The following is a 25,330-nucleotide window of genomic DNA, read 5'->3' on the forward strand; positions in this document are numbered from 1 at the left end:
GCACTATATGGGGGCCATAATGTTTGTGGAGCACTATATGGGGGCCATAATGTTTGTGCAGCACTAAATGGGGGCCATAACATTTGTGCAGCACTATATGGGTGCCATAACGTTTGTGCAGCACTATATGGGGGCCATAATGTTTGTGCAGCACTATATTGGGGCCATAACATTTGTGCAGCACTATATGGGGGCCATAATGTTTGTGGAGCACTATATGGGGGCCATAATGTTTGTGCAGCACTATATGGGGCCATAACATTTGTGCAGCACTATATGGGGGCCATAACGTTTGTGGAGCACTATATGGGTGCCATAACGTTTGTGCAGCACTATATGGGGGCCATAATGTTTGTGCAGCACTATATGGGGGCCATAACATTTGTGCAGCACTATATGGGGCCATAATGTTTATGCAGCACTATATGGGGGTCATAACGTTTGTGCAGCACTATATGGGGGCCGTAACGTTTGTGCAGCACTATATGGGGCCATAACGTTTGTGCAGCACTATATGGGGGCCATAACGTTTGTGCAGCACTATATGTGGGCCATAACGTTTGTGCAGCACTATATGGGGCCATAACGTTTGTGCAGCACTATATGGGGGCCATAACGTTTGTGCAGCACTATATGGGGCCATAACATTTGTGCAGCACTATATGGGGCCATAACGTTTGTGCAGCACTATATGGGGGCCATAACGTTTGTGCAGCACTATATGGGGCCATAACGTTTGTGCAGCACTATATGGGGCCATAATGTTTGTGCAGCACTATATGGGGGCCATAACGTTTGTGCAGCACTATATGGGGCCATAACATTTGTGCAGCACTATATGGGGGCCATAACATTTGTGCAGCACTATATGGGGGCCATAACGTTTGTGCAGCACTATATGGGGCCATAACGTTTGTGCAGCACTATATGGGGGCCATAACATTTGTGCAGCACTATATGGGGGCCATAACGTTTGTGCAGCACTATATGGGGGCCATAACGTTTGTGCAGCACTATATGGGGCCATAACGTTTGTGCAGCACTATATGGGGGCCATAACGTTTGTGCAGCACTATATGGGGGCCATAACATTTGTGCAGCACTATATGGGGGCCATAACGTTTGTGCAGCACTATATGGGGCCATAACGTTTGTGCAGCACTATATGGGGGCCATAACATTTGTGCAGCACTATATGGGGCCATAACGTTTGTGCAGCACTATATGGGGGCCATAACATTTGTGCAGCACTATATGGGGGCCATAACGTTTGTGCAGCACTGTATGGGGCCATAACGTTTGTGCAGCACTATATGGGGGCCATAACGTTTGTGCAGCACTATATGGGGCCATAATGTTTGTGCAGCACTATATGGAGGCCATAACGTTTGTTCAGCACTATATGGGACCATATTGTTTGTGCAGCACTATATGGGGCCATAATGTTTGTGCAGCACTATATGGGGGCCATAACATTTGTGCAGCACTATATGGGGGCCATAACGTTTGTGCAGCACTATATGGGGCCATAACGTTTGTGCAGCACTATATGGGGGCCATAACGTTTGTGGGGGCCATAACGTTTGTGCAGCACTATATGGGGCCATAATGTTTGTGCAGCACTATATGGGGCCATAACGTTTGTGCAGCACTATATGGGGCCATAATGTTTGTGCAGCACTATATGGGGGCCATAATGTTTGTGCAGCACTATATGGGGGCCATAACGTTTGTGCAGCACTATATGGGGGCCATAACGTTTGTGCAGCACTATATGGGGGCCATAATGTTTGTGCAGCACTATATGGGGCCATAACGTTTGTGCAGCACTATATGGGGGCCATAACGTTTGTGCAGCACTATATGGGGGCCATAATGTTTGTGCAGCACTATATGGGGGCCATAACATTTGTGCAGCACTATATGGGGGCCATAATGTTTGTGGAGCACTATATGGGGGCCATAATGTTTGTGCAGCACTATATGGGGGTCATAACGTTTGTGCAGCACTATATGGGGGCCGTAACGTTTGTGCAGCACTATATGGGGCCATAACGTTTGTGCAGCACTATATGGGGGCCATAATGTTTGTGCAGCACTATATCGGGCCATAACATTTGTGCAGCACTATATGGGGGCCATAACGTTTGTGGAGCACTATATGGGTGCCATAACGTTTGTGCAGCACTATATGGGGGCCATAATGTTTGTGCAGCACTATATGGGGGCCATAACATTTGTGCAGCACTATATGGGGCCATAATGTTTATGCAGCACTATATGGGGGTCATAACGTTTGTGCAGCACTATATGGGGGCCGTAACGTTTGTGCAGCACTATATGGGGCCATAACGTTTGTGCAGCACTATATGGGGGCCATAACGTTTGTGCAGCACTATATGTGGGCCATAACGTTTGTGCAGCACTATATGGGGCCATAACGTTTGTGCAGCACTATATGGGGGCCATAACGTTTGTGCAGCACTATATGGGGCCATAACATTTGTGCAGCACTATATGGGGCCATAACGTTTGTGCAGCACTATATGGGGCCATAACGTTTGTGCAGCACTATATGGGGCCATAATGTTTGTGCAGCACTATATGGGGGCCGTAACGTTTGTGCAGCACTATATGGGGGCCATAACGTTTGTGCAGCACTATATGGGGCCATAACGTTTGTGCAGCACTATATGGGGGCCATAACGTTTGTGCAGCACTATATGGGGCCATAACATTTGTGCAGCACTATATGGGGGCCATAACGTTTGTGCAGCACTATATGGGGCCGTAACGTTTGTGCAGCACTATATGGGGGCCATAACGTTTGTGCAGCACTATATGGGGCCATAACGTTTGTGCAGCACTATATGGGGTCATAACGTTTGTGCAGCACTATATGGGGCCATAACGTTTCTGCAGCACTATATGGGGCCATAACGTTTGTGCAGCACTATATGGGGGCCATAACGTTTGTGCAGCACTATATGGGGCCATAACGTTTGTGCAGCACTATATGGGGGCCATAACGTTTGTGCAGCACTATATGGGGCCATAATGTTTGTGCTGAACTATATGGGGGCCATAATGTTTGTGCAGCACTATATGGGGGCCATAACGTTTGTGCAGCACTATATGGGGGCCATAACGTTTGTGCAGCACTATATGGGGCCATAATGTTTGTGCAGCACTATATGGGGGCCATAACGTTTGTTCAGCACTATATGGGGCCATAACGTTTGTGCAGCACTATATGGGGCCATAACGTTTGTGCAGCACTATATGGGGGCCATAACGTTTGTGCAGCACTATATGGGGGCCATAACGTTTGTGCAGCACTATATGGGGGCCATAACGTTTGTGCAGCACTATATGGGGCCATAACATTTGTGCAGCACTATATGGGGGCCATAACGTTTGTGGAGCACTATATGGGGGCCGTAATGTTTGTGGAGCACTATATGGGGGCCATAATGTTTGTGCAGCACTATATGGGGGCCATAATGTTTGTGCAGCACTATATGGGGCCATAACGTTTGTGCAGCACTATATGGGGGCCATAACGTTTGTGCAGCACTATATGGGGCCATAACGTTTGTGCAGCACTATATGGGGGCCATAATGTTTGTGCAGCACTATAGGGCCATAACGTTTGTGCAGCACTATATGGGGGCCATAACGTTTGTTCAGCACTATATGGGGCCATAATGTTTGTGCAGCACTATATGGGGCCATAACGTTTGTGCAGCAATATATGGGGGCCATAACGTTTGTGCAGCACTATATGGGGCCATAACATTTGTGCAGCACTATATGGAGCCATAACGTTTGTGCAGCACTATATGGAGCCATAACGTTTGTGCAGCACTATATGGGGGCCATAACGTTTGTGCAGCACTATATGGGGCCATAACGTTTGTGCAGCACTATATGGGGCCATAACATTTGTGCAGCACTATATGGGGCCATAACGTTTGTTCAGCACTATATGGGGCCATAACGTTTGTGCAGCACTATATGGGGCCATAACGTTTGTGCAGCACTATATGGGGGCCATAACATTTGTGCAGCACTATAGGGCCATAACGTTTGTGCAGCACTATATGGGGGCCATAACGTTTGTGGAGCACTATATGGGTGCCATAACGTTTGTGCAGCACTATATGGGGGCCATAATGTTTGTGCAGCACTATATGGGGGCCATAACATTTATGCAGCACTATATGGGGCCATAATGTTTGTACAGCACTATATGGGGGTCATAACGTTTGTGCAGCACTATATGGGGGCCGTAACGTTTGTGCAGCACTATATGGGGCCCGTAACGTTTGTGCAGCACTATATGGGGGCCATAACGTTTGTGCAGCACTATATGGGGCCATAATGTTTGTGCAGCACTATATGGGGGCCATAACGTTTGTGCAGCACTATATGGGGCCATAACATTTGTGCAGCACTATATGGGGCCATAACATTTGTGCAGCACTATATGGGGGCCATAACGTTTGTGCAGCACTATATGGGGGCCGTAACGTTTGTGCAGCACTATATGGGGGCCATAACGTTTGTGGAGCACTATATGGGGGCCATAACGTTTGTGGAGCACTATATGGGGGCCATAACGTTTGTGCAGCACTATATGTGGGCCATAACGTTTGTGCAGCACTATATGGGGGCCATAATGTTTGTGGAGCACTATATGGGGGCCATAATGTTTGTGCAGCACTATATGGGGGCCATAATGTTTGTGCAGCACTATATGGGGCCATAATGTTTGTGCAGCACTATATGGGGCCATAACGTTTGTGGAGCACTATATGGGGCCATAACGTTTGTGTAGCACTATATGGGGGCCATAATGTTTGTGCAGCACTATATGGGGCCATAACATTTGTGCAGCTCTATATGGGGGCCATAATGTTTGTGCAGCACTAAATGGGGGCCATAATGTTTGTGCAGCACTATATGGGGGCCGAAACATTTGTGCAGCACTATATGGGGCCATAATGTTTGTGCAGCACTATATGGGGCCATAACGTTTGTGCATCACTAAATGGGGGTCATAATGTTTGTGGAGCACTATATGGGGGCCATAACGTTTGTGTAGCACTATATGGGGGCTGTAACGTTTGTGCAGCACTATATGGGGCCATAATGTTTGTGCAGCACTATATGGGGCCATAATGTTTGTGCAGCTCTATATGGGGGCCATAACGTTTGTGCAGTACTATATGGGGGCCATAACGTTTCTGCAGCACTATATGGGGGCCATAACGTTTGTGCAGCACTATATGGGGGCCATAATGTTTGTGCAGCACTATATGGGGCCATAATGTTTGTGCAGCACTATATGGGGCCATAATGTTTGTGCAGCACTATATGGGGGCCATAACGTTTGTGCAGCACTATATGGGGGCCATAACGTTTGTGCAGCACTATATGGGGGCCATAACGTTTGTGCAGCACTATATGGGGGCCATAACGTTTGTGGCGCACTATATGGAGCCATAACGTTTGTGCAGCACTATATGGGTCCATAAAGTTTGTGCAGCACTATATGGGTCCATAAAGTTTGTGCAGCACTATATGGGGCCATAACGTTTGTGCAGCACTATATGGGGCCATAACGTTTGTGCAGCACTATATGGGGCCATAACGTTTGTGCAGCACTATATGGGGCCATAACGTTTGTGCAGCACTATATGGGGCCATAAAGTTTGTGCAGCACTATATGGGGCCATGACGTTTGTGCAGCACTATATGGGGCAAGTGTCTGTATGGAGCATCTTATGGGGCCATAACATTTGTGCAGCACTATATGGGGCCATAAAGTTTGTGCAGCACTATATGGGGCCATGACGTTTGTGCAGCACTATGTGGGGCAAGTGTCTGTATGGAGCATCTTATAGGGCCATAACGTTTGTGCAGCACTATATGAGGCAAATATCTTTATGGAGTATCCTATGGGGCCATAATCAACATTTGTGCAGCATTATATTGGGCAAATGTGTCTATGAAGCATCTTATGGGGCCATTATTAACCTTTATGCAGGATTACATGGGGCATATTTTAATATGTAGCATCTTATGGGGCCATCATGAACTGTATGGAGCATTATATGGGGCTCCTGATTCAATATGGATATTCAAAAACACTTAACCTACTGATGTCTCAATTAATGTTACTTTTATTGGTATCTATTTTTACTTTTGACATTTACCGGTAGCTGCTGCATTTCCCACCCTAGGCTTATACTCGAGTCATTAAGTTTTCCCAGTTTTTTGTGGCAAAATTAGGGGGGTTGGCTTATATTCGAGTCGGCTTGTACTCGAGTATATGCTGTATATGGTCGTGTCTTCTTGGCATAGAAAAAGCATACCAACAGATGCCTCAGTCTTGTATAGCGATACACCCCTGAGTCATTTTCTGGCTCGAGTTAGAACACTCAAGGTCTTTATACCAATTATGAACCATAGCCTAGTTGAATAACAGACTTGTGAACAACAAGATGAAGTTACTTCATGGAAGCTATAACCTTTTACCTAATTAAATAACAGAATTTATCTTTAAGCAACAAGAAAATGGAGTCAAAAGCACAAAATGGAGAATCTTTCTTAATTTGTTCCTTCACATTCCCCCCTAGATAAATTTTGTTAACTAATATGCAGCATCAGAGGTACTATCCCAAGCTCTAAGCTCGAGGGGTACTGGTCTTCACATGACTGGTGCCTTGTTACCAGCCATGGCTGTTGCGGCGTACCCGTCCCCCCTGTATACTAGAATTTACGAATAACAATTATTGATAACAGTGGTGGGGATCTTTTGAAGATAGCCATGTGCTTGGCTTCAACATCTTCATCAGGTAACTTTGTGAAATCGGTGTAGAGAAGAGCAGGGGTGTCAACGCTTTTGGTATCATCATTAGTTGTCTTAGTGCAGAATTTCCTAATACATACAGAAATACACCAAAGAACAAGTTTTAGTATTACATACATGACAAGGATAAAGGCAGCGATGTGTAACAAACTTTGCAGATCCAGCCCCCAAGTCCCTCAAACCAATTTGCTGTCATTGTCTTTGAATATCCTCTAACTTTAACTTCATAGTGCTATTGGGATCTATATAATGACAGCATGCGGGTCCAATAACCTGACACATACCACGCTGTGCTGCTGCTAAGTAATCCAGTACTACAGTATATTGATTAGTGACTATGATAAGTTGGTTTTGGACAACAACAGTAGTATTAAGTATATCCAATATATCCCAAATTTGATCATCTAGATAGAGTCCGTATTTTCTGACATGGCTTTTCACGACCACAAAACCACCAGACTTCAAATTGTGACAAGTGTCGGTTTCTGCTGAATCTGGAGGGGAAGAAGAAACTAAAACATGGGTGTTAGCAAGATTTTTACTAAGCTGAATAACATATTGAACAGCACGGTCAGTTTCCTCTGACAACTGCTGTGGCTGGAAATTTGCAACTGGGGGCCAAAACATTATGTCCCCTTATTTGCTACTAGTCTGTTTGACCAGCTTCCAGTGCGATACGTGGATCCACGTCGGCCTTCCTTCCAGCTTTACTGACATAGGAGTGATACTGAGGACTTGGTAGGGACCGTCATACAAGGGTTCTAGTACGTGTTTTCTGACATGCCTTTTCACGACCACAAAACCACCAGACCTCAAATTGTGACAAGTGTGGGTTTCTGCTGAATCTGGAAGGGAAGAAGAAACTAAAACATGGGTGTTAGCAAGATTTTTACTAAGCTGAATAACATATTGTACAGCACGGTCAGTTTCCTCTGACAACTGCTGAGGCTGGAAATTTGCAACTGGGGGCCTAGCACCAAACAATATCTCATTTGGGGACAGGCCATGTTTTGCCTTAGGGGTAGTACGAATGTGGTACAGTACAATGGGTAGGAGCTCTGGCCATGGAGCCGTAGTCTCCTGCATCATTTTGGTCAATTGTCCCTTCAGTGTGCCGTTCAGCCTCTCAACTTTCTCACTGGATTGTGGATGGTACGGAGTATGGAGGGCTACAGTAGATCCAAGCATTGTCAGAACCTCCTGATACACATGAGAAGAAAAGGCCGGGCCTTGGTCACTTTCAACAACTTCTGGAACACTATATCTGCATATGACTTCCATCACCAGTTTCTTCGCTGTAGTCTTTGCAGTCATGTTGGTAACGGAAAATGCTTCTGGGCAACTGGAGAACATGTCGACAACCACCAGGCAATATTCATACCTTCCAGACTTAGGCAACGTGATGTGGTCCACCTGGAGCCTTTGAAACAGATAGTCGGGCTTAAAAAGGTGCTTCGGGGGTACACATTGAAGTTGACCGGGATTGCAGGTCTGACAGATATTACATGCACGGTTGAGTGCTGTCGGGACTGTAGAAATACCTGGAGCCCAGTAGAATTTTTGTACCAGGGCTAGGGCCTGGTTTTTTTTTCCTCGATATGTGGGCCCATATGCCCACGTGGCAATAGCAGGGTACATCCGCTTAGGGAGACACACAAGTTGGTCCTTTTTCCAGAGACCATTGTCCATACATGCTCCATCAGCCTTCCACTGCTTCACCTCTTCCTTTGGGGACATTCTCTGCATCGTCATTAAGCGGTCTCGCGGGGTCCGACAGAAAACCTCAGTCTGGCGTGGATCATCAGGTTCCTGTAGAGTCAGTGTTTCTTGTAACAGTTTACGCTGAGAGCGTGTGGTCACCATAGCTTGTATGGTCAGTTCAACGGGTAGGAGAGCAGCAGCTTTTGCTTGCATATCCACAAAGGCGTTACCAACAGTCTGTGGACTGTTCCTAGGACCGTGCGCCTTAACTTTGATAATGGCCACCTGGGTAGGTAAATTGATTAGAGTCCATCAGGGTTTTAACAGCTTCAGCATTCTTCACTGGAGTCCCGGCGGTAGTAATAAACCCTCGATTGGCCCATAGGGCTCCTAAATCATGTGCAATACCAAATGCATATTGTGAGTCCGTGTAAATATTAGCCCGCCTGTCTTTGGCCAGAACACATGCAGACAGACAGAGCCTGAAGTTCTACTTCTTGTGCTGACAGTGAGGGAGTGCAGCTCCGTGCACTACAGTATCTTCCGTAGTAACAGCATATCCGGTGTGGAATCTGCCAAACTCATCAGCATATCTTGGACCGTCTTTCAGGGCATCGTAGAGAGGTTGCATTATGCGGGATGCATCCGGTATCCACTGACAACAATAAGTACATAGTCCAAGAAAACGCTGGAGTTCATTCTCATCTTTCGGAAAAGGAAGGGAGCTGACAGCTATTATTCCTTCTTTTGTGAGGTGTCTGACACCCTGAAGGAGACAGTGACCCAAAAATAACACTTGACCAAGGCAGAATAGAAGTTTCGAGGCCGAAACCCGACAGTTCAGATCTGCCAGATACCTGAGGAGGCTAACAGTGGCAACAATGGCTTCCTGCTCTGTTCGTGCACACAACAAAAGATCAGCCACATACTGAAGCAGCATGACATAGGGGTGATCTAACTGCCAGGGTAAAAGACACTCGCCCATATTTTTTGCAAACTGATTGGGACTGTTTTGGGCCCCTTGTGGCATAACTGTCCACGTCAATTGTCGTCCCTGATAAGTGAATGCAAACAGAAACTGGCAATCTGGGTGTAATGGAATGCTGAAGAAGACATTGGCAAGGTCAATGACTGTGAACCAAGCAACATCCTGAGATATCTGGGACAAAAGAGTATGTGGCTTAGGCACCACCGGAGTTTCCAGAACAGTAGCTGCATTAACTGCCCATAGATCTTGTACCAGCCGGTACACAGGGGGTTGGCCGGGTGGGATGTTTTTCTTAACGGGAAACAAGGGCGTGTTACATGGGGAAACACAGGGTATCAGGGCACCATTATCGAGTAACGTTTGTATTTGCTCCTTGAGGCCCCGCTCCTGATCATATTTCAAAGGGTATTGATGGACTTTGGGAAAAGGGGCACCAGGTTTGAGAAGCACTTTTACTGGTTCTACAGGCATTATTAGGGGTGGATCTGGGCCTATCAAGGCCATCATCACTGTGGGAAGGGCGTGTAGGATCCAGATCTCCTCATTATGTTCATCTGCATAGGGGTTATATAACGTAAGGACCATCTGACCATCATCTTGGAATTGTACTCTGGAGCGGAACTGTGATAATAAATCTGCCCCCAGTAAATTTACCGGACATGTGGGAGAGATTGCGAACTGGGCCATGACTTCAGGGATAGGTCCCACAGGGATGCGTTTTGTAAGAGTATGTTTATTGGGTCTGCTGTTATGAACTATACCTTTTGGCTCCCTCTTGTGGTCACTAGCGGTATGGCTCTTGGATACTCTTTCCCCAGGTTGGTAGTCACCTGGTTCGTTAAGACTCTGGGTGTTTCTATTTAAACTTCCTGGAGTCTTAGTCCATTGCCTGGCATCCATGTAATCAGTCCTTGTCTGGTTGCTCTTGTCTACTGGTCCTGATTTTTGCTACATAAGCTAAGTCCTGCTTTCTTGTTTTTTTGTTATTTGTATTATTCTGTTTTTGTCCAGCTTGTTCATAATGTGATTCCTGATTTTGCTGGAAACTCTAAGGGGGCTGATATTCTCCCCCCATACCGTTAGTCGGTACGGGGGTTCTTGGATATTCAGCGTGGATATTTTTGTAGGGTTTTTCGCTGACCACATAAGTCCGCTTTCTATATTTCTGCTATTATTTAGTGGGCCTCTCTTTGCTGAATCTAGTTCATACTTACGTTTGTCCTTTCCTCTTACCTCACCGTTATTATTTGTTGGGGGCCTGTATCTACTTTGGGGTACCTTTCTCTGGAGGCAAGTGAGGTCTGTATTTTCTCTGAAAGGGTTAGTTAGATCTCCGGCTGGCGCGAGACGTCTAGAACCAACGTAGGCACGTTCCCCGGCTGCTATTATTTGTGGGCTAGGATCAGGTATGTGGTCAGCTCAGTTACCACCTCCCTAAGAGCTAGTTTTTATGTTTGCAGACTTTGCTGAAGACCCTGAGATCCTCTGCCATTAGGATCACAACAGTATGCCAGGCCAGTGAATAGTTAATGCATTGCAGAAGTGGGATTAAAAGAAAAGAAGTTCTGAGTTTTTTTTTTTTTCTTCCTCCCCTTTATCTCTGAATGGCTTGAAACTCTGCTGCAGACATGAATGTGCAAACTCTGATTACTAGTGTGGATCAGCTGGCTGCTCGTGTGCAGGGCATTCAGGATTTTGTTATTAGCAGTCCTATGTCAGAACCTAAGATTCCTATTCCTGAGCTGTTCTCTGGAGATCGATTTAAATTTAGGAATTTTAGGAATAATTGTAAATTGTTTCTATCTTTGAGACCTCGTTCGTCTGGAGACTCAGCTCAGCAAGTTAAAATTGTTATCTCTTTCTTGCGGGGCGACCCTCAGGATTGGGCTTTCTCATTGGCGCCAGGAGATCCGGCATTGGCAAATATTGATGCGTTTTTTCTGGCGCTCGGATTGCTTTATGAGGAGCCCAATCTTGAAATTCAGGCAGAGAAGGCTTTGCTGGCTATTTCTCAGGGCCAGGATGAAGCTGAAGTGTATTGCCAAAAATTTCGGAAATGGTCCGTGCTTACTCAGTGGAATGAGTGTGCTCTGGCCGCAAATTTCAGAAATGGCCTTTCTGAAGCCATTAAGAATGTGATGGTGGGCTTTCCCATTCCTACAAGTCTGAATGATTCTATGATGCTGGCCATTCAGATTGATCGGCGTTTGCGGGAACGCAAATCCGCTAATCCTTTGGCGGTGTTGTCTGAACAAACACCTGACTTAATGCAATGTGATAGAATTCAGACTAGAACTGAACGGAAAAATCATAGACGTCAGAATGGGTTGTGTTTTTATTGTGGTGATTCTACACATGTTATATCAGCATGCTCTAAACGCCTAACAAAGTTTGTTAGTCCTGTCGCCATTGGTAACTTGCAGCCTAAATTTATTTTGTCTGTGACTTTAATTTGCTCATTGTCCTCTTACCCTGTTATGGCGTTTGTGGATTCAGGTGCTGCCCTGAGTCTTATGGATCTGTCATTTGCCAAGCGCTGTGGTTTTGTCCTGGAGCCTTTGGAAAATCCTATTCCTCTTAGAGGAATTGATGCTACGCCATTGGCGGAGAATAAACCGCAGTATTGGACACAAGTGACCATGTGCATGTCTCCTGATCATCGAGAGGTGATTCGTTTTCTTGTTCTGCATAAGATGCATGATTTGGTCGTTTTGGGTCTGCCATGGTTACAGGCCCATAATCCAGTCTTGGATTGGAAGGCAATGTCTGTGTCAAGTTGGGGCTGTCAGGGAATTCATGGTGATTCTCCGCCGGTGTCTATTGCTTCCTCTACGCCTTCGGAAGTTCCTGAGTATTTGTCTGATTATCAGGATGTATTCAGCGAGTCCAGGTCCAGTGCTCTTCCTCCTCATAGGGACTGTGACTGCGCTATAGATTTGATTCCTGGTAGTAAGTTTCCTAAGGGACGATTATTTAATCTGTCGGTACCTGAGCATACCGCAATGCGTTCGTATATTAAGGAGTCTCTGGAGAAGGGACATATTCATCCATCCTCTTCCCCTCTTGGTGCGGGATTCTTTTTTGTGGCCAAGAAAGACGGATCTTTGAGACCTTGTATAGACTATCGGCTTCTGAATAAAATCACTGTTAAATTTCAGTATCCTCTGCCACTATTGTCGGACTTGTTTGCTCGGATTAAGGGTGCCTGTTGGTTCACCAAGATAGATCTTCGTGGTGCGTACAACCTTGTGCGCATTAGGCAGGGAGATGAATGAAAAACTGCATTTAATACGCCCGAAGGTCATTTTGAGTACTTGGTGATGCCTTTTGGGCTCTCTAATGCTCCTTCAGTCTTTCAGTCCTTTATGCATGACATCTTCCGGAAGTATCTAGATAAATTTCTGATTGTTTATCTGGATGATATTCTGTTTTTTTCTGATGATTGGGATTCTCATGTAAAGCAGGTCAGGATGGTGTTTCAGGTTTTGCGTGATAATGCTTTGTTTGTGAAGGGCTCAAAGTGTCTCTTTGGAGTGCAGAAGGTTTCTTTTTTGGGTTTTATTTTTTCCCCTTCTGCTGTGGAGATGGACCCAGTCAAGGTCCGAGCTATTCATGATTGGACTCAACCCACGTCTGTTAAGAGTCTTCAGAAGTTTTTGGGTTTTGCTAATTTCTACCGTCGTTTTATTGCTAACTTTTCAAGCGTTGTTAAACCTCTGACGGATATGACCAAGAAAGGTTCTGATTTCGCTAATTGGGCTCCTGCGGCCATTGAGGCTTTCCGGGAGCTGAAGCGCCGGTTTACTTCGGCGCCTGTTTTGTGCCAGCCTGATGTCTCACTTCCCTTTCAGGTTGAAGTGGATGCTTCTGAGATCGGTGCAGGAGCTGTTTTGTCGCAGAGAGGCTCTGGTTGCGCTGTGATGAAACCATGTGCTTTCTTTTCCAGGAAGTTTTCGCCGGCTGAGCGGAACTATGATGTTGGTAATCGGGAGTTGTTGGCCATGAAGTGGGCATTTGAGGAGTGGCGTCATTGGCTCGAGGGAGCTAAGCATCGTGTGGTGGTCTTGACTGATCACAAAAATCTGATGTACCTCGAGTCTGCTAAACGCCTGAATCCTAGACAGGCTCGTTGGTCATTGTTTTTCTCCCGTTTTGACTTTGTGGTCTCATACCTGCCTGGTTCGAAAAATGTGAAGGCTGATGCTCTCTCTAGGAGCTTTGTGCCTGACTCTCCTGGAGTCTCAGAGCCGGCTGGTATTCTTAAAGAGGGAGTGTATTTGTCGGCCATTTCTCCTGATTTGCGACGTGTGTTGCAGAGATTTCAGGCTGGTAGACCTGACTCTTGTCCACCTGATAGACTGTTTGTTCCTGATAAATGGACCAGCAGAGTTATTTCCGAGGTTCATTCCTCGGTGTTGGCAGGGCATCCTGGGATTTTTGGTACCAGAGATTTGGTGGCTAGGTCCTTTTGATGGCCTTCCTTGTCACGGGATGTGCGTTCTTTTGTGCAGTCCTGTGGGACTTGTGCTCGGGCTAAGCCTTGCTGTTCTCGTGCCAGCGGGTTGCTTTTGCCCTTGCCCGTCCCGAAGAGGCCTTGGACACACATTTCCATGGATTTCATTTCAGATCTTCCGGTGTCTCAGGGAATGTCTGTCATCTGGGTGGTGTGTGTTCGTTTTTCCAAGATGGTCCATTTGGTGCCCTTGCCTAAGTTGCCTTCCTCTTCCGATCTGGTTCCTTTGTTTTTTCAGAATGTGGTTCGTTTACACGGCATTCCTGAGAATATCGTGTCTGACAGAGGATCCCAGTTTGTGTCCAGATTCTGGCGATCTTTTTGTGCTAAGATGGGCATTGATCTGTCGTTCTCGTCTGCCTTTCATCCTCAGACTAATGGCCAAACGGAGCAAACTAATCAGACGCTGGAGGCTTATTTGAGATGTTTTGTTTCTGCGGATCAGGATGATTGGGTGACCTTCTTGCCATTGGCTGAGTTTGCCCTCAATAATCGGGCTAGTTCCGCTACTTTGGTTTCGCCATTTTTCTGCAACTCTGGTTTTCATCCTCTTTCTCCTCGGGTCATGTTGAGCCTTCTGACTGTCCTGGGGTGGATTCCGTGGTTGATAGGTTGCAGCGGACTTGGAATCATGTGGTGGACAACTTGAAGTTGTCACAGGAGAAGGCTCAGCGTTTTGCCAACCGCCGCCGCGGTGTGGGTCCCCGACTTCGTGTTGGGGATTTGGTTTGGTTGTCTTCTCGATTTGTCCCTCTGAAGGTTTCCTCTCCTAAGTTTAAGCCTCGCTTTATTGGTCCTTATAGAATTTTGGAGGTCCTTAATCCGGTGTCTTTTCGTTTGGATCTTCCTGTGTCGTTTGCCATTCACAATGTGTTCCATAGGTCTTTGTTGCGGCGGTACATTGTGCCTGTGGTTCATGCTGTTGACCCTCCTGCTCCGGTCTTGGTTGAGGGCGAGTTGGAGTATGTGGTGGAGAAGATCTTAGATTCTCGTCTCTCTAGACGGAGGCTTCAGTATTTGGTCAAATGGAAGGGCTATGGTCAGGAGGATAATTCCTGGGTGGTCGCCTCTGATGTTCATGCGGCCGATTTGGTTCGTGCCTTTCACGCTGCCCATCCTGATTGCCCTGGTGGTCGTAGTGAGGGTTCGGTGACCCCTCCTTAAAGGGGGGGTACTTTTATGAACTATACTTTTTGGCTCCCTCTTGTAGTCACTAGCGGTATGGCTCTTGGATACTCTTTCCCCAGGTTGGTAGTCACCTGGTTCGTTAAGACTCTGAGTGTTTCTATTTAAACTTCCTGGAGTCTTAGTCCATTGCCTGGCACCCATGTAATCAGTCCTTGTCTGGTTGCTCTTGTCTACTGGTCCTGATTTTTGCTACATAAGCTAAGTCCTGCTTTCTTGTTTTTTTGTTATTTGTATTATTCTGTTTTTGTCCAGCTTGTTCATAATGTGATTCCTGATTTTGCTGGAAGCTCTAAGGGGGCTGATATTCTCCCCCCATACCGTTAGTCGGTACGGGGGTTCTTGGATATTCAGCGTGGATATTTTTGTAGGGTTTTTCGCTGACCACATAAGTCCGCTTTCTATATTTCTGCTATTATTTAGTGGGCCTCTCTTTGCTGAATCTAGTTCATACTTACGTTTGTCCTTTCCTCTTACCTCACCGTTATTATTTGTTGGGGGCCTGTATCTACTTTGGGGTACCTTTCTCTGGAGGCAAGTGAGGTCTGTATTTTCTCTGAAAGGGTTAGTTAGATCTCCGGCTGGCGCGAGACGTCTAGAACCAACGTAGGTACGTTCCCCGGCTGCTATTAGTTGTGGGCTAGGATCAGGTATGTGGTCAGCTCAGTTACCACCTCCCTAAGAGCTAGTTTTTATGTTTGCAGACTTTGCTGAAGACCCTGAGATCCTCTGCCATTAGGATCACAACAGTCTGCCATCTACACCGATTAAAACAAGCTCTTGGTCTGAGAATTGACATGGCGGGGCTTGGGAGGGGGGGTTCCCAGACATAGGGTTAAAAGGGATATTGGAGTATGGGACTGGATTTGTGTAAGGTGGGAGGGCAGGAGCTGAAGTCTTTTGCGTGGGCAACTGATAAGGAACCAGCTGTGTCCTTGTAGGTGTGGTGGGGGCTGAGGTTGGAGCAGGAATCGCTGTGGCCATTGGTTTAACCTTTAATTTCCCTGCTGATACAGAGCGGGCTAAGTTCTTTGTACTACTTTTAATGCATCATCCGGAATGCAAGTCTCAATATCAGGTCTCACTGACATTATTGCCTCTTTCAATTCAGATTTAAGGCCGGACATTAAAGCTACTACAAAAAGGTGTGAATGGGCTTTATTTTACAATGAGAATCCCAGATCTTTAAATACTACCATAAGACGCCCATAGAACTTCTCGCCAGTCCAGGATATATTGGTGCCTTGGGGTTAAGGGGCATAGGGCTTACAGTCGGGAGCAGAGGCTTAATTTCCTGGGGAGGGACCATATTATCTAGCAGGGAGATCCCCTGTCCCAAATTTTTAATTGTTTGCTTTCCCGACACATTAATCTCAGTCACTTTCTCAGTTCCTTCTTGCACTATAAAACATCCAGTTTTTTGTCATAGTAATAGACAACTTTCCATTTTCAACGTAACAAAAACAATCAGAATTCACTTCCTCTGTTAATTCTCAGTTTTCTATATATCAACCACTCAACTTGAAGCAGGTAAATCTTTTACCAATCTTTCAATCACACTGATAACCAATCACTTACAAGTTTCCTTCTAAAACTAGGCACCATATTTCACTTTCAACTTCCAACTTCAGCTTACAATATTTCTTTCTACTGCAAAACACAGATCTCCCAGCACGTACTACACACAGGACAGAAAATACAGAGAAACCTGAACGCAGCCACGTGCCCCCTCCCATCCGAGACTTGAGCGGAGATAAGAATTCACAGCATTCCTCAACACAGAAAGAAGAAAGCAATAGCGCAGCTGTTTGACTCACCCCCCATCAGGTATTTTAAAAATTTCACACAGAAACAGAATACAGCAGTTCTCAGACTTAATTAATTTCTACAAAACCTTCATAACACAATTCATGTGCCTGACCACTTTAGAAAAAACCCATGATTGAGAATATTTTTCCTGCATTCCTGACAGATTTCTTTCCCCGTCTTTGGGCTAACAGTATCAGATTCATCCCACAAATTTAAAGTCTTCTTTTTCTTCCACGGAAACTGATTCTCCTTTAGAGCTAAATATTCTTACTATAGTCTATTCCACTGGGTCTACCTGTCCCCCTCTGGGACAACCCAAAATCGCGGTACTCAGTGAAAGGAGGAGGGCGTCTCAAACTAACCCTCCGGATACCCCTGGACATATACATATATATCTATATATTCCTGAGTTACGCATCCTACCCAATCTTCGCTCACCTCACCGCGCCTAATTCTAACAGTGATCAGGATTTCAGGATATTTTGACTATAAAGAGAATTACATCACTGGTCAATCCGGGGTGTCCGTCCCTTATGAGGTACGGTTCGAGCACTGGGCTCCCAACGGAACTACACCTCTATATGATTCCACCCAAAAATCACCCCACCATCGGGGACAAACCTCAGATCCTCTTTGCAGCACAAACACAGGAAAACCACACCAAACGGTCAGTCTTGACAGTATAACTGCCAACTTACCGTGGTTGTTGTGGGGGATGATCAGTCCCAATTTTCCAGTGCCTGTGTCCGTTCCGAGGGTCCTTTGTCTTGTTATCCTCTGGGGGGCAGAGGGGTTCCTGTTTGGGGCCCCACGTTCGGGCGCCAACTGTTGAGGGAGGATCTAAATTGATCCTTCACACGGTTGATTCAGTGATTTCCAAATTAATCTACAGGGCGTTGCCGGCAACTGAAAATGACCAGACGGAGACGTGTGTCTCTGTATGGGGGATCGAGCAGATCTCTGGCCTCCGTTTATTGTGTATCACTTTTCATAATCATAGAAATTATACTACAACCAATCAGCATAAGAACACGCTCACAGTTCTTAACCTATAAGAATGCAGGAAAAAATTAACCCATGAGGATGCAGAAAAATCAGAAACTACATATATGGTCGTGTCTTCTTGGCATAGAAAAACATACCAACAGGTGCCTCAGAGTCTTGTATAGCGATACACCCCCGAGTCCCTTATCTGGTTCAAGAGAACACTCTGGCCTTGTAGCAGAACATAAACAATAGCCTAGTTGAATAACAGACTTGTAAACAACAAGATAAAGTTACTTCATGGCAGCTATAACCTGTTCCTTCACTTTACTATCTGCCAACGCCAGTCTTTTATACAGGCCGATCGGACTCCCGTTACAGGTAGCAAATTACTTCAAGGGTGCGGTTTACAGAGCAAAAGGAACGGCATTATTACATGTTATATATTTATTCCAGAAAGATAAGCAGTGCATGTAAAAATATACAAGATGATACAAAATGGGAATAAAACAAAACGATATATAAACGGTATATACAATTACATAGGATAAAAAGGAATAACAGATGTCATGGAAAAGGCTCAGAGATTAGCAGAGGCAAGTACTCCGATTGGAAAAATGGAACTCCCTCACAATGAACTATGTTTTCTCAGAATGACCAATAACCCAAATACTGCCTTTTATTAGCTCAAGGTCCTTGATGAGCTCATGTGGGGGCTGATTGTGGGATATGCTTGGACCTTCAGAAATTTATGAGATCCCCATTTACAAGATATCTTCACCCCTGGAGGTCCCAGGTGGTAGATATTGATGTCATTTTTATTATCGCAATTTTACCTTAACATATGGATCAAACATGACCTGGATAGCATCATCTATCAGACTGTTGTTAAGTTGGAGGGGTTATAATGGCCTTACATTGTGTGAATGCGTTCTGTTCGTCCCTTGGCTAAGACACCAAAAATGTATCTCCTGTAATGATCGGATATTACAAACCACAATATTCATATCTGTTCAACGGAGACAGAGTTTCCTTCTGCAATTGTCCAGTTTTTCTTTGATGAGAGGAAGTGTATGCCTCTGTGTGAACAAATCCACATTTTGGTATCTGGTTCCCAGCAAATCTCCCTGTTGTAATTACCTGGCCACTGGAGGGATCTGCTACTTCAATGGAGATGGAGGTTTTAGCTCACTTTCTCATTTGCCTTTTTATAATTAGTCACTGGGTTCCTAGGTCTAATTAATCCAATATGTTTAATGTGAAGGCCTCCTTCAAGGAGATTGAAGTGGCAGCTCTTCTACCTTCTCTGGAGATGTCTGTATGGATTTTAATTTTTATCTATAACAACCCCCCACACTACAGAAGACCCCACACTAATAGCAAGTGTGAACAATGACCCCCACACTATAAAAGACCCTATATGGGACCGTACATTTTCCTGGTGCCAAGTAACACCATGCAGGCACATATATAGGGTTCTTAGTCATTACTAGAGCCTCTTTTTCTGTGTTGATAACTCCCCTCTCCCCACCACAAAACAGACTCCCCTGAAGAATCATCGGAATCGAGGAGGAAACACGTAGGAAGACATGCACATTATTTGGGGTACACTTGGGTGCTGCCCTTGTAAGGGCAGGAGCAACTCATGGGGCACGACAGGGTATATTGCTGCTGATGTCCATCTGCCCAGGATCAGGCATTGGCAGCTCCTGAGGTTCCTATCCAACTAGGACACACGGGTGACACACGGCCGAGACCCAACCTTGTTATTCTGCTCTGTTGTTATGAGCTCTTTACATGTGATTGCGCAATTGTGCTGTTTGGCCGCAGTCTATCCTGTTTATAGACATAGAGCCAAATTTATATTTTATACCCTATTAAAGGTTACGTTTTATGCATATCCATATATATATATATCTCCATGCTGATATACTAGTAGTGGTCATCAGTAATGATGATGATGGTGGTCATCAGTAACAGTGATGATGGCAATGGTCATCAGTAATAGTGATGGTGCTGGTGGTCATCAGTAGTAGTGATGGTGCTGGTGGTCTTCAGTAACAGTGATGGTGGTGCTGGTGGTTTTGCGTAACAGTGATGGTGCTAGTGGTGATCAGTAATAGTGATGGTGCTGGTGGTCATCAGTAATAGTGATGGTGGTGGTGGTCATTAGTAATAGTGATGATGACGGTGCTGGTGGTTATCAGTAATAGTGATGGTGCTGGTGGTCATCAGTAATAGTGATGGTGCTGGTTGTTATTAGTAATGATGGTGCTGGAGGTCATCAGTAACAGTGATGGTGCTGGTGGTCTTCAGTAATAGTGATGGTGCTGGTGGTCATCAGTAATATTGATGGTGCTGGTGGTCATCAGTAATAGTGATGGTGCTGGTGGTTATTAGTAATAGTGATGGTGCTGGTGGTCTTCAGTAATAGTGATGGTGGTGCTGGTGGTTTTGCGTAACAGTGATGGTGCTAGTGGTGATCAGTAATAGTGATGGTGCTGGTGGTCATCAGTAATAGTGATGGTGGTGGTGGTCATTAGTAATAGTGATGATGACGGTGCTGGTGGTTATCAGTAATAGTGATGGTGCTGGTGGTCATCAGTAATAGTGATGGTGCTGGTTGTTATTAGTAATGATGGTGCTGGAGGTCATCAGTAACAGTGATGGTGCTGGTGGTCTTCAGTAATAGTGATGGTGCTGGTGGTCATCAGTAATATTGATGGTGCTGGTGGTCATCAGTAATAGTGATGGTGCTGGTGGTTATTAGTAATAGTGATGGTGCTGGTGGTCTTCAGTAATAGTGATGGTGCTGGTGGTTATCAGCAATAGTGATGGTGTTGGTGGTCATCAGTAATAGTGATGGTGCTGGTGGTCATCAGTAATAGTGATGGTGGTGGTGGTCTTCAGTAACAGTGATGGTGGTGCTGGTGGTCTTCAGTAACAGTAATGGTGGTGCTGGTGGTCATCAGTAATAGTAATGGTGCTGTTGGTCTTCAGTAACAGTGATGGTGGTGCTGGTGGTCTTCAGTAACAGTGATGGTGGTGCTGGTGGTCATCAGTAACAGTGATGGTGCTAGTGGTCTTCAGTAACAGTGATGGTGGTGCTGGTGGTCATCAGTAATAGTGATGATGCTGGTGGTCTTCAGTAACAGTAATGGTGGTGCTGGTGGTCTTCAGTAACAGTGATGGTGCTGGTGGTTATCAGTAATAGTGATGGTGCTGGTGGTCTTCAGTAATAGTGATGGTTCTGGTGGTTATCAGCAATATTGATGGTGCTGGTGGTCATCAGTAATAGTGATGGTGCTGGTGGTCATCAGTAATAGTGATGGTGGTGGTGGTCATTAGTAATAGTAATGGTGCTGGTGGTCTTCAGTAACAGTAATGGTGGTGCTGGTGGTCATCAGTAATAGTGATGGTGGTGCTGGTGGTCATCAGCAACAGTGATGGTGCTGGTGGTTATCAGTAAAAGTGATGGTGCTGGTGGTCATCAGTAATAGTGATGGTGCTGGTGGTCATCCGTAACAGTGATGGTGCTGGTGGTCATCAGTAATAGTGATGGTGGTGGTCTTCAGTAACAGTGATGGTGGTGCTGGTGGTCTTCAGTAACAGTAATGGTGGTGCTGGTGGTCATCAGTAATAGTATTGGTGCTGGTGGTCTTCAGTAACAGTAATGGTGGTGCTGGTGGTCATCAGTAATAGTGATGGTGCTGTTGGTTTTCAGTAACAGTGATGGTGGTGCTGGTGGTCTTCAGTAACAGTGATGGTGGTGCTGGTGGTCATCAGTAAAAGTGATGGTGCTGGTGGTCATCAGTAATAGTGATGGTGCTGGTGGTCATCCGTAACAGTGATGGTGCTGGTGGTCATCAGTAATAGTGATGGTGGTGGTGGTCTTCAGTAACAGTGATGGTGGTGCTGGTGGTCTTCAGTAACAGTAATGGTGGTGCTGGTGGTCATCAGTAATAGTAATGGTGCTGGTGGTCTTCAGTAACAGTAATGGTGGTGCTGGTGGTCATCAGTAATAGTGATGGTGCTATTGGTCTTCAGTAACAGTGATGGTGGTGCTGGTGGTCTTCAGTAACAGTGATGGTGGTGCTGGTGGTCATCAGTAACAGTGATGGTGGTGCTGGTGGTCATCAGTAATAGTGATGGTGCTGGTGGTCATCAGTAATAGTGATGGTGCTGGTGGTCATCAGTAATAGTGATGGTGGTGGTGGTCTTCAGTAACAGTGATGGTGGTGCTGGTGGTCTTCAGTAACAGTGATGGTGGTGCTGGTGGTCTTCAGTAACAGTAATGGTGGTGCTGGTAGTCATCAGTAATAGTAATGGTGCTGGTGGTCTTCAGTAACAGTAATGGTGGTGCTGGTGGTCATCAGTAATAGTGATGGTGCTGTTGGTCTTCAGTAACAGTGATGGTGGTGCTGGTGGTCTTCAGTAACAGTGATGGTGGTGCTGGTGGTCATCAGTAACAGTGATGGTGGTGCTGGTGGTCATCAGTAATAGTGATGGTGCTGGTGGTCATCAGTAATAGTGATGGTGCTGGTGGTCATCAGTAATAGTGATGGTGGTGGTGGTCTTCAGTAACAGTGATGGTGGTGCTGGTGGTCTTCAGTAACAGTAATGGTGGTGCTGGTGGTCATCAGTAATAGTAATGGTGCTGGTGGTCTTCAGTAACAGTAATGGTGGTGCTGGTGGTCATCAGTAATAGTGATGGTGCTGTTGGTCTTCAGTAACAGTTATGGTGGTGCTGGTGGTCATCAGTAATAGTGATGGTGCTGGTGGTCTTCAGTAACAGTGATGGTGGTGCTGGTGGTCATCAGTAACAGTGATGGTGGTGCTGGTGGTCATCAGTAATAGTGATGGTGCTGGTGGTCATCAGTAATAGTGATGGTGCTGGTGGTCATCAGTAATAGTGATGGTGGTGGTGGTCTTCAGTAACAGTGATGGTGGTGCTGGTGGTCTTCAGTAACAGTAATGGTGGTGCTGGTGGTCATCAGTAATAGTAATGGTGCTGGTGGTCTTCAGTAACAGTAATGGTGGTGCTGGTGGTCATCAGTAATAGTGATGGTGCTGTTGGTCTTCAGTAACCGTTATGGTGGTGCTGGTGGTCATCAGTAACAGTGATGGTGCTGGTGGTCTTCAGTAACAGTGATGGTGGTGCTGGTGGTCATCAGTAACAGTGATGGTGGTGCTGGTGGTTATCAGTAAAAGTGATAGTGCTGGTGGTCATCAGTAATAGTGATGGTGCTGGTGGTCTTCAGTAACAGTAATGGTGGTGCTGGTGGTCATCAGTAATAGTGATGGTGCTGTTGGTCTTCAGTAACCGTGATGGTGGTGCTGGTGGTCTTCAGTAACAGTGATGGTGGTGCTGGTGGTCATCAGTAATAGTGATGGTGCTGGTGGTCATCCGTAACAGTGATGGTGGGGATGTAATGTTATATGGTGTTCTGTTATATATTTGGACTTTCCCTCTTCTCCCGCAGCGTTACTGGTGTATTGGACTTTGGCGTTTGTTACCAAAACCATCAAGTTTGTGAAGTTCTGTGACAATGGCATCGGGTTCCTGCAGCTGCGCTTCTGCCTGACCGGATTATTGGCCATTTTCTATGGCGTGCTGCTGATCGTGGAAATGAATGTCATCAGAATGCGGGTGAGCAATGTCACTGACCTGAGAAATATGACAACACCAGATAAAGCGTACTCTATGTAGATGCCCTGAAAAAGTCTTCATACCCCGTAAACTTTTCCACATTTTTTCATAGTACTCCCCCAAACCTAAATGTATTTTATTGGGATTTTATGTGACACCAATTTGTATTAGTATTTGTGATGTGTAAATAAAAGATACAATTATGTATATCATATGTGATGTGCATTGGTGTTCAGCCCCCTGTGAATATTTAGAGAACCTCATATAATTTCCTTTACTTGCCATATCCTAATAACGTACATTTAGGTTTGTGAGTGTAATGTGAAAAACTATGGAAATATTCATGGGGTATGACAACTTTTTCAAGGTACTGTATATGCATAGAAATACACACACCGATCCCTCTACATTTGTAAAATATCTCTATTGCTATAGCGCTGACCTATTCGGCAGCACTTTACAATTTGGAGGGGACATGTACCGACAACAACGACATTACAGAATGACACAATATTTACCAAGAGGGGTGATGGCCCTGATCACAAGCTACAACGTATGAGGAGGGACACACGAGGTAAGAAAGTGCTTGTATTGTACGGTCCGGCCATCATAAAATAAATAGGGGCATTCACAGAGCGCAGCATGACCCCGACACCAACCACCATCTATACAAGTACAGGCACAAAGTGCTACTGAGTGCAGGGAGGGAAACAGGTCATGGAAGGGACAGAGTCTGAGGAAAAGTTAGGAAGGGAGAACAGGGTAGAGTTTTTACAGCACGCTTGAAACTGAGGAAACTGGGAATTAGCAGAATTGCCTGGGGTAGAGTTTCCCATAGAACTGGCACAGCACAAGAGAGGTTTTGGAGAACGGTATGGGGGAGGGGGGTTCCGATTATAGAGGATGCTATTATTAGGTCATTAGTGGAAAGGAGGGATGGGTATGGTGGTAGACAAAGATAAAGAGGAGATTTAGGGCAGTGCAGCACTGTGGAGAGGACGGGTAGATGGTAGAGAGATGAGAAGTGTAACATCCCTGCCGGCATCACTGCATGGCCTTCCATCCCCCACCTGCCTGTTACATCGACTCACTCACCCAGTGCCATGCTGTGAGATCTGTCTGCTGCCGGTTCCATGCCATGTGCTCCATGGCCGCTTACTCTGTGTACACTTCCTGGCTGTGTGCATAGGGGGGCGGCGCTGGCAAATCCGGATTCTTATTGAGACTGTGTGCACCTCCCTAAGGTGTCCCTGGCCAATAGCCTAGAGGCCTCTGATTCTTAAGGCGTCCTCACCCATTGGAGGATGCCTGAGCAAACTATTTCCCTCAGTTAGCTTTTGCTACTAAGCTGCCAGGTCGTGTCTGTTTCCTGTCTCTGAGGGCTGCGGTGCGCAGGCCTTTGTCTGTGTCTGGTTCGTGTTTCTGTCTGTGCTCCGGTCTATGTCCGTTCCTGTCTGGACTCTGGTTTGTGTCTGTTCCTGCTTGGGTTGTTGCCGTTCCCGCTCTGCTGTGTGTGTCTCTGCACTGTCTCTCTGCTCTGCTTGCCACTCTCTGTGGTTCTGCACTTCTCTGCTCTGGTTGCCACTGCCCGTAGTTCTGTGCTTCTCTACTTTGCTCGCCACA

General features: G+C 45.8%; 1 protein-coding gene across 4 annotated transcripts in view; it reads left to right on the forward strand.

Moving 5' to 3' along the window:
- Window positions 1-25,330, forward strand: part of ABCC8 (ATP binding cassette subfamily C member 8) — a 458,344-nt gene that overhangs the window by 59,994 nt on the left and 373,020 nt on the right. For all 4 annotated transcript variants that reach the window (XR_013220972.1, XR_013220971.1, XR_013220970.1 and 1 more), the window contains exon 4: window positions 23,541-23,707. Coding sequence is in view for 1 of the 4 variants with exons in the window: in XM_077281846.1 (XP_077137961.1) it covers window positions 23,541-23,707 (167 nt within the window). In the remaining 3 variants the exon portion in view is untranslated. The remainder of the gene's footprint in view (window positions 1-23,540; window positions 23,708-25,330) is intronic.

This window comes from Ranitomeya variabilis, chromosome 2, assembly GCF_051348905.1.
Source record: "Ranitomeya variabilis isolate aRanVar5 chromosome 2, aRanVar5.hap1, whole genome shotgun sequence".
Classification (NCBI taxonomy): Eukaryota; Metazoa; Chordata; class Amphibia; order Anura; family Dendrobatidae; genus Ranitomeya; species Ranitomeya variabilis.